Source organism: Pyrus communis, chromosome 14 (genome assembly GCF_041283825.1).
Source record: "Pyrus communis isolate YQ-2024b chromosome 14, ASM4128382v1, whole genome shotgun sequence".
NCBI lineage: Eukaryota > Viridiplantae > Streptophyta > Magnoliopsida > Rosales > Rosaceae > Pyrus > Pyrus communis.
In genome coordinates this window covers 7,178,884-7,189,151 of record NC_142578.1, presented here as the reverse complement: position 1 = coordinate 7,189,151, position 10,268 = coordinate 7,178,884, and the positions used below count along the sequence as shown (strand labels likewise).

Sequence of the window (10,268 nt, the reverse complement as noted above, 5' to 3'; positions counted from 1 at the left end):
ACAATTTCACCATTTCAGTTAAGTAAATATATCGATGAAGACGATACCTTATTTCACTTACTTTCTTTCCTAACTTAGGAGTTCACCCGTTCTAGATTAAGCAAATATGTCCGTAACGGAGATACAATAATTTCATTCTAACTCGCTTTGCTCTTGAGTTTTACCCATCCGTAATTCACGACTTGTCCGAAATGACTCCTTCTCTCCTTGTATATTTTTACGGCTTACTTTTCACGCTAACATCACGAAATTACTATTAACGCGACGCGCCCGTCACTCACCTCCCCAGCCATCCACTCGCGTAAAAACCTTTCGCCTTCTCCCATTTCTGACAACTGTGATACTTCGGGAGGTTGCAAGTTGCAACGACTCGCCCTCTTCCCTTCTGCGACTCCAAACCCTCCTCCCTCGCCCTCTCTCCGTCGCCTTCCGCCGCCTCCGATCTCGAAACTCACAACCTCCGTCGAGTTCAGATCGACGGCCGACGCTTCCGCCTTCGAAATCCCTACTTTCGCTCACTTTCAGGTAGTTTGAAAACCCTAATCCTCGGTTTTCTTCTGGTGATTAGGTTTACGATTGCATTTAATGCCGGATTTAATGCGTTAACGCTGTCGTTTGCGTTTAGTTCGATTCGCGTTTCAGGGATTTCTTGTGTTATTAAATCCTCGATGCTTTGTTAAATATGTCGTGCTGTGTATTTGTGTTAACTTTGTGTTCTGTATGCGTTACAGCTCGAGATCGAGGAAATAGCACTGGTTTTGATTGCCGAATAGTAAGAGAAGATGTTCGGTTCTTCTAATCGTAAGCTTTCTTTATCTCTATCTTTCACTTGATCCTTGGAGTCAGATTTTGTTGCATCCTTCTTACTGCATTCAATATATTTTAATTCGTTCCGACACGAGTAATTGGTTTCTGGGTTTTCTCTCAATCATATGTCGAATTTTCGGAAGATTTCAATACACTTCCTATTTGTTTCGTTGTAAAATGAATATGGCATCCATTTATTAGCGGTTTGGGCAATGTTATCTGGTCTTCTGTTTATGCTGTTTGATTGTCTGATAAATATACAGGCTTGGTAATTTTTTTCGTTGTGAAAAATAATCTAATTGTGGAATTTGGTTAACAGCTTTTGGACAGTCATCTAGCAGCCCGTTTGGGTCCCAATCGGTATTTGGGCAGACCAGCAGCACAAATAACAATCCTTTTGCCCCTAAGCCTTTTGGTAGTACAACCCCATTTGGTGCGCAAACAGGGAGTAACATGTTTGGAGGAACTTCAACTGGTGTATTTGGCGCAACTCAAGCTTCTTCACCTTTTCCTTCCTCCACAACCTTTGGTGCTGCGTCCTCACCAGCTTTTGGAAACACAACGCCTGCTTTTGGAGCAACTTCTAGTCCTTCACCATCACCTTTTGGTGGTAAGCCAATGGATTAAATTTGAACTTTTTTTTTTCTTGTTTTGTGTTTGCTCATCACTCTTCAACTGATCTCTTGATAGAACTATTATGATATCTGGTAATTGGGAATCATTTACAATGCCCTTCAAGTCTGTATTGAGTTTTTTTCTGGACATTTATGAGTGGATTTGGCTTTCAGTACATGATATTAGTGGATTATGCATTCTGTACAAGATGGATATATTGTTGTTGAAACTTTCTATTTGGTATAAATCCATTGGTGCAGTTGGCTTGTGAAATGACAAATATCATTAGGGGGAATTAAGACTCTGAAAGTGGAACAGGGATGATTACTATACCTTTACTACTCTGGCTGTAATTTTTGTGTGAGGGATTGGTTTTATCTTGTATTTCAAGGGGTACATGTCACTTTGCTTCTTAGTTTATCTGCGGAATTATTTCCACTTTAGAAGCTCATCAACAAGATCGATCTAGTTATAATGGGATGTTCAACCCAAACAATTCCTGTGTTATTTGGTTACATGTTATTCATCTCTCTGCTCAATTGTTTCGCTAGTTTGGTTTCTTGTCACTGATGATTTTTTCTTTGTTTCTCTCCTCCATGTGTACACCGTCTCTCAACAGGTTCATCTGGTTTTGGTCAGAAGCCTGTGTTTGGAGCATTTGGGTCCAATCCTGCTCAAACAAGTCCTTTTGGAAGTACAACTCAACCATCACAGCCAGCATTTGGGAGCAGTGTATTTGGTTCCTCCACGCCATTTGGTGGATCAAGTCAGCCAGCATTTGGTGCTACCACTACCCCAGCTTTTGGTGCTACAAGCACCCCAGCCTTTGGTGCTACAAGCAGTCCAGCCTTTGGTGCTACGAGCAGTCCAGCCTTTGGTGCTACGAGCAGTCCAGCCTTTGGTGCTACGAGTAGTCCAGCCTTTGGTGCTACCACCACCCCAGCTTTTGGTGCTACCACCACCCCCGCTTTTGGTGCTACCAGCACCCCTGCTTTTGGTGCTGCCACCACCCCAGCATTTGGAGCTACAAGTAGCCCGGCCTTTGGTTCCACAGCAAGTCCTACATTTGGAAGCACAGGAGCTGCATTTGGGGTGTCGAGTTCTCCCTTGTTTGGATCTGGGGGAGCTTTTGGGGCTTCAAGCACCCCGGCTTTTGGTTCATCTAGCTCGACCTTTGGTACTTCAACCAATCCTGCTTTTGGTGCTTCAAGTGCTCCTGGTTTTGGTGCGTCCAATACTCCATCGTTCAGCTTTCCATCAACTCCTACCTTTGGCCAATCAAGTTCTGCATTTGGTAGCAGCCAGTTTACCACTTCATCTCCTTTTGGAGCACAGAGTTCTCCGTTTGGTGAGTACTCCAGATGCATATGAGTGGTGGTACATTTGGAGAAAAAAAAAAAAAATGGAACTCATTCTGTTTAGTTTCCTTGTAGTTGTATTATTTTTTTTATAATTTGTGATGCAGGAGCTCAATCAACAACATTTGGGAACACTGGTGCCTTTGGGCAGTCAGCTTTTGGGGGCCAACAACGTGGGGGCAGTAGAGTGGCTGCATATGCTGCAACTCCTGAACCCGATGGTGGCACTGGGACTAGTGCTGCTGGGAAATTGGAGTCAATATCAGCAATGCCTGCATATAAAGAAAAAAGTCATGAAGAACTCCGCTGGGAGGATTATCAATTGGGGGATAAAGGTATGGTTTCTAGTTAATGTTTCAGTATCTTAGAAATTTTGACGCGTTTGTCAGCAATAATAGCATTTGCTAAGTTCACAATGTTATAATTTTGACTTCCAGGTGGTCCAGCTCCTGCTGGTGCGAGTGGCTTTGGCATTACCACCTCACAGCCAAACCCTTTGAATCCTGCACAGGCATTTCCTCAAGCCTCAAGTCCTTTTAATGCCACAACTTCATCTAATTTGTTTGCTCCAAAAACTCCATCCTTCACAAATACAGGCTTTGCAACATCATCTACACCATTCAGTTCATCAGGTTTTGGGATTTCTACTTCAACTAGTCCTTTTACACCATCACAACCTTCTGCAGTTTTCCCGCAAACCTCATCTCCGTCTCTCTTTAGTTCGTCAAGCTCTGCATATTCATTTCCTGCTCCAGCTGCGACAGCAACTTCCACATTTAATTCAAACCCGTTCAATCCCACACCTCCAGCTGCCCAGACAGGTGGTGCTTTTACCAATCCATTTGGGCAGAATACAACATTTTCACAGCCATTCAGTAACCCTTCTACTGGCTTTGGTTTAACGATCTCCACTGCTGCTGGTGCTACAAGCAGTCAAATGGGTTTTAGTCAACCAGCTGTAAGTTCTTATTGGTTGTTTTTAATTTTAATTGTAAAAGATTTTAATTGGTTATTGGTCAACTTTTTTCCCTATTTTCTTTCCCGTGCAGCCGACTTTTTCTGTGCCCTTCTCATCTCAGCCAACTCAGAATAGTGGTTTTAACTTCAACAGTTTTAATCAAACTCAATCAGGTAACATATGTTCTGAGCATCTTTATGTTTTCTATAGCCATTGAGGTTTTATTTGTCAGTTGATGGTTCTGATTTCATCAATTGGTGTTTGCTTTTGTAGGCTACACAGGTGGTTTGGGAAGTTCAACAGGAATTCTTGGTCAGAATAACTTTGGACAGTTGTATGTCATATGACTCAAATCTCTTCTATCCGTGTGCATGTGTACATGGTGTATTTACTGATATTGTATACGCCTCTGGTTTCGCTTACATTTTTAGAATCGTTGGATTTGGATATCTCATTTGAAACAAATCTAAAAAGGGGCTCCTATTTTACTTGTTTGGTAGCGGAAGAGGTTCTTTTTGTTGATTTTATTGCTCATTTAATAATAAGAAAATTTTACTTTAGAGTATTAATTAGGTTGATACATGTTCCAAATATAACTTTTTTCTAAGACAATGTTCTTCTCCCAATATGTACCTGCTCTTTGGGCTTACAATGTAGGGTTTTATTAGCTACTTGGAGATTTTCTTTTCGTTCTCTATGTCCATAGATTACAACATTTAGATTTTTTTTTTTTTTTTTTTTTTGTTTATCATTTTGAATTTTACAATTAAGAATTGAACTGGAAAATATTGACCTATACTGTCTTTCATAGACCTGTCACTCAAAGCTCTGCAGCTGTACAACCATTACCTGCTACAAATCCATTTGGAACGCTCCCTGCAATGCCACAGATGTCAATTGGTCGTGGTGGAACTGCACCGTCAATTCAATATGGAATTTCAAGCATGCCTGTAATATGAATTTCTTATGTGGTTTTGTTTTTGTTTAATTTGAAATTGAATTTGACTTTAAGGTGTTAATTTCTGTCGAGAATCACTTCTATCTGGTTGCGATTTTAAGTTGATAACTTTCTTCTTTAATCCTCGTGTGGAGGGTTTAGGATGGTGACATTGACTTTTTTTCTTCGCCAGGTCGTAGACAAACCTGCGCCTGTTAAGGTATCATATTTGTTGACCTCTCGACACCTGTCGCAAAGGCGGGTCAGGTTACCTGCGAGAAAATATAATCCTAAGAATGATGATCCAAGGGTGAGGGTGATGCTTCATGTAAACGGTTAATCCATATTAGCTTTTCTGTTCAGGCTACATTTGAATTTTGTGCTTACACCTATTTGCCTTTATTGTTTTGCAGTTCCCATTCTTTGTTGACGATGAAGAAACAGATAACACACCCAAGGCGGATGCTCTTTTCCTTCCCAGAGAAAACCCAAGAGCACTCGTCATTCGTCCAAAAGAACAGTGGCCTCAAAGGGTTGGTGCTGAGAAAGCATCCCCATTAAAGGATACTTTGACTCCAGTGCATGAGAATGGTAAGCTCTGTTGTGCCAGTATCATTTGCTTTCCTTGCCCTTTCACTTGTACAGCCTCTTAATGTTTGGCTTGAGAAATAGTTCACCTTTGGAATGGGCATGTGTAATGCGTATGCAAATGCTTTTACTAGCCATTTGTAAGGGAATTTTTGGTTTTTTCACATCCATTAGTGTATTTTTGTTGACGGGTTCTGGACCTTCTGGCCTAATTGAGAATTTTTTTATTGTTCATCGGTATTGATGCCCCGCACACTAGATTATTATGCACTAATGCTGAGGGTTTTGAGTTAATTTTCAAATTTATTTTTGTGACTGAGCATATTTTGGCTTGCTGCACATTGCTTACTCTTCTGAACAAAATATTGTTTCAGGAAAAATTCCAGGAGAAGCAGGTTCTGAGGATAAAGATAGTGAGTATATGCTTTTATGATTTTTGTTTTCACTTACCTTGTGGTTTCTTGTTACGGTATTTTTGTGGTTGTATTTTAAAGTCCGGAGCTGTTAAAAAGTAACAAAGATATTGAGCGAGAATGTATTTGGTCGATAGTATCTGTGGTGTTGACAGACTTGCTTAACGTTGTTTCAGAAACGCCAAAAGAAAATGGAATTGTGAAAGAGCGGGCGAATCATGTCAAAGTCAACCAGAAACCTAATGGAGTTCATGATGATCATTCTGTTCAGGAAGGGGACTCATATATGACACTAAGTGGGCATAGGGCCGGTGAAGCTGCTATTGCATATGAGCATGGCGCTGACATTGAGGCCCTAATGCCAAAGCTCCGGCGTACAGACTATTATACAGAGCCTCGAATCCAAGAATTGGCAGCTAAGGAAAGGGCGGAACCGGGGTTCTGCTGTCGTGTCAAGGACTTTGTGGTTGGACGAGTTGGGTATGGTAGCATCAAGTTCTTTGGGGAGACAGATGTGCGATGCCTTGATCTCGAGGCTCTGGTGCAGTTCAACAATCGGGAGGTGATAGTGTACATGGATGACAATAAGAAACCTCCCGTCGGGCAAGGCCTCAACAAACCTGCTGAGGTTACACTTCTCAACATTACATGCACTGACAAGAAAACAGGACGTCAGTTCACAGAAGGCCCAAAGACTGAGAGATACAAGCAGATGCTGAAGAAGAAGGCAGAGGATCAAGGAGCCGAGTTTGTTTCCTATGACGCCTTGAGAGGCGAGTGGAAGTTCAGGGTAAAGCACTTCAGTAAGTACGAGTTGGGAGAGGAAGACGACTGGGATACCGATGCTGCTGCTGCTGCTGCTGAAGACTGCTGACGGGTTATGGAGTTCGATCCGATGTGTTAAATATGTGATCGGGGGAAATGTTTGTCATGGATGCGGATTAATTTTGGAATTGTATAGAATTTAGGGGATGTGGCATAATAGCTGTTGAAGCCTTCCTGGCGCTCTGACTGATCTACTGGTCTTTTCTTTTTTCCTTTTTGTGTTTTTATTTTATTTTGTATGAGTTAAACTGTGATTTGCAATCGAGAAAAAAATGAAAAACTCTTTTTTATTAATAGTCCTGCTTTTCCATTATTCTGTATCTGATCATCATTCTCTAATGGCTGGGCGAAGGGCTAGGGTTTCACACCGGTTTTCGAAGAAAACACGACACAAATCGAACGATGATATCCAAAAGGTAATAAACAGTAACAATCACATGGAGATTGATCGAAAAAATCACCTCTTTGTTATGAACTAGGTTTGATGATTGTTTCAGTCACCAGGATAAATTAGTATTAGGGGGGTTGGCGCTAGGTATATTTGTTATTCCGAAATGTTTGTAACGGTATGCTTTGAAAAACTAATAGAATATTCTCTTTATCTCAACTCATCTTCTCCATTGCTTCCATCGCCATTGTTGCACTGGTAGGTTGAGACCATTGCTGGTTTGGGTTTTAAAATTGGTATCACCCATTCGATCGCTAGTTTTCCTTGCTGTGTATGCCCTGTTACACCAACACCACACGCTTCACTGCCATGGATGCTCGTGTCACCTCCCTCGAAGCTTCCATCGTAGATTTGCCTTCTCTCATTGCCTTCGCCGTTGACACTGTTTTTGACAACAAACTTAATTCTCACCTCGAAGCTCGTTTACCTCTCTACTTTGAACAGTTTCGTCGTGAGCTGATTTGCCAGAAGTCAGGTGAAGGTTTATTTGCTCCACCAATCACTAATCGTCCACCTCCCTATGAATTGGACCAACTTCCTCATCCTCGGAACCCTAATTTGGGTGGGGGGGGGGGGGACCTCTTCCACGATCATTGTGGCCTCAGCATGTCGAATTTCTAAGATTCTTTGAGAGCGATGACCCACTTGCTTAGATCTACAAGGCGGAGCAATTCTTTTCCTTCTATAACATCCCTAAGGCTCAGCGAGTGCTCGATGCTTCCTTTCATTTGGAAGGTAAGGTCCTTCACTGGTTTCGTTGGTTGGATTGCCTGAATACTACCCCAACTTGGCCGGAGTTCACTAAGGCCCTATGTATGGAGTTTAGACTTTCTGAGTTTAAAGATAGTGCTGAAGCACTCTTCAAATTACGACATACATGTAGCCTTCATGACTACATCTCTGAATTTAGGCGTTTGGCTACTAGATTACCAGAGGTTGGTCCGATTATGCTTAAAAGTTGTTTCATAGGAAAGTTGAAGAAAGAATTGAAGTCTGATGTGAAGCTATTGAAACCTGATGCAATTTCCATTGCTATGCAATTAGATGCAAAACTCACTGGGCTCAAACCTCATACTAAAAAATATACCATTACAACAAAACCTTAATCCACTACCACCACTATTATTCCTCACACTATCTTTCATTCGGGTAACTTCCCTATTAAGAAATTGTCTCCATATGAGATCCAAAAGAAAAGAGAGCGAGGAGAGTGCTGGTTTTGTAGTGATAAGTGGGTGGATTAAACTAGCTTTTGATGCTGGATGTGCTAGATTCTGGTGGTGTAGAATTGAATCCCTCTGAGGACCACACTGAGTGTCAATAAATGGAACTCAGTTCTTGTGCAATTTATGGCACTATGTGTGGCTAAATAGCTTAAACTATGAAGGTTAAAGGGCAAATTAATGGGCATAGTGTTAAGATCATGTTAGATTCAAGTAGCACTCATAATTTTGTGAACTCAAAACTTTTGAAGCATTGGGGGCACCTAATTTCTCCTACCAAAAACTTGAGATAATGACAGCAGATGGGGGAATGTTAGAAGTTTTGGCTACTGTAAAGCTACTCCACTATCTATGGAGGGGTGAGGGGTAAAGGGTAAAGGGTGGGGTAACTGCATTATTGATCTTTTTGCATTGCCCTTGGGGGGGTGTGGTGCTGTCTTAGGGGTGCAATGGTTATCAATTGTAAGCCTTGTGTTATAGGACTTCCAGTTGCTTACAATGGAGTTTCCTAAAAATCAACAAAAATACAAACTTTCCCACACTGTGACCCTTTCACAATTGATTCAAGAAACTTCTTTGCGGCACATTGATAGAGAGCTTGGTAGTTCTAATTTAGGACTATTCATCCACTCTATGAAGGGAAGGAAAATGGAATCTTGTGACATAACTGTGGAGCAATTACATGACCTCAGGGTGTATTGGAGCAATTTTGGGGACATTTTTTCAGGCGCCTACTACACTGCCTCCTCACAGAGAGTATGATCATCACATTCCTCTAGTTCAATGAGCTAAACCCCCAAACATTCGACCATATCACTATGGTTCATTGCAGAAAAATGAAATTGACAAAGAAGTGCAAAAGCTATTAGCTGCAGGGTTCATTAGATAAAGTCATAGTCATTTCTCTTTCCCTGTGCTCCTAGTTAAGAAGAAAAAAGGTAGCTGGAGGATGTGTATAGACTATAAGGAGCTAAATGCCTTAACCATTAAGGATACATATCCCATACCTCTCATATATGATATCTTGGATGAATAGTTCCTGGTATTTTACCAAGCTTGATTTGAGGTTTGGATACCACTAGATCCTAATGAAAGCTAGTGATGTGAAGGAAAAAAAAAAAAAACAGCATTTACAGTTCATGAGGGTCACTATGAGTTCTTGGTGATGCCTTTTGGGCTTACCAATGCTCCAACCACTTATCAAAGTTTGATGAATGATATATTCAAGCCTTATCTCATATAGTTTATGCTAGTATTCTTTGATGACATTCTAATATATAGCAAGGATTGGAAGGAACACTTGCAACACTTGAAGGTAGTATTGGGGGTCATAATGGCAAATCAGTTGTATCTCAAGAAATCCAAATGTTCCTTTGGACAATCAAGTGTAGAATATCTAGGCCATATTGTTTCTCATAAGGGTGTGGCAACTAATCCTTCTAAAATTTCAGCTATACAAGAATGGCCTACTCTAAAATCTGCCAAAGAGTTGAGAGGATTTCTAGGCTTATCTGCGTATTACAGGAAATTTGTTCCAGGGTATGGGAGAATATGTTAACCCTTAGACTAGTTAACTAGAAAGGTTTGTTTCAATTAGGGAGTTGAAGCTGCACAGGCTTTTGAAAACCTCAAGTCCAGTATGGTATCACCACAGGTCTTGGCCTTTCCAGACTTCTCCAAGCCCTTTGAATTGGAGTGTGATGCATCAAGATGTAGAATTAGAGTTGTTCTTCAACAAGCGGGAAAGCCTATAACATTCACTAGCCAAGCTCTTGGTCCTATGAATCAAGCACTTTCCACTTATAAGAGAGAACTAGTTGTTATAGTGTATGTAGTAAAAAAAATGGCAGAATTACTTGCAAGGAAGACATTTTATTATCAAGACATATCACAATAGTCTTAAGTACTTTTTAAGCCAAAGAGCAAGTTCTCCATTCCAACAAAAGTGGGTCTCAAAACTCATAGGAGATGATTATAAGATTCAATGTAAGCAAAGGGCTCAAAACACGGTTGCTGATGCACTGTTAAGATTGCAAGATGCTCATCTATTGCAAGAACCTGTCACTAATGTCTCTGAAAATGTTGAATGTGTTGCT

The 10,268-nt window shown here is 41.0% G+C and overlaps 1 protein-coding gene and 1 pseudogene across 1 annotated transcript; both read left to right on the top strand.

The window, feature by feature from the left end:
* The first annotated feature begins 239 nt into the window (after nucleotides 1–239).
* On the top strand, nucleotides 240–6,795 carry LOC137713014 (nuclear pore complex protein NUP98A). The gene is made up of 13 exons (XM_068452242.2): nucleotides 240–525; nucleotides 732–801; nucleotides 1,127–1,417; nucleotides 2,042–2,770; nucleotides 2,888–3,115; nucleotides 3,218–3,738; nucleotides 3,830–3,911; nucleotides 4,012–4,072; nucleotides 4,550–4,688; nucleotides 4,869–4,985; nucleotides 5,089–5,266; nucleotides 5,638–5,676; nucleotides 5,853–6,795. The coding sequence occupies exons 2-13, from the start codon at nucleotides 783–785 to the stop codon at nucleotides 6,548–6,550; spliced, it is 3,102 nt and encodes a 1,033-aa protein (XP_068308343.2). The 5' UTR covers nucleotides 240–525; nucleotides 732–782; the 3' UTR covers nucleotides 6,551–6,795.
* Nucleotides 6,796–7,585: 790 nt separating this feature from the next.
* LOC148691156 (uncharacterized) lies at nucleotides 7,586–9,730 on the top strand (annotated as a pseudogene).
* Nucleotides 9,731–10,268: the final 538 nt, after the last annotated feature.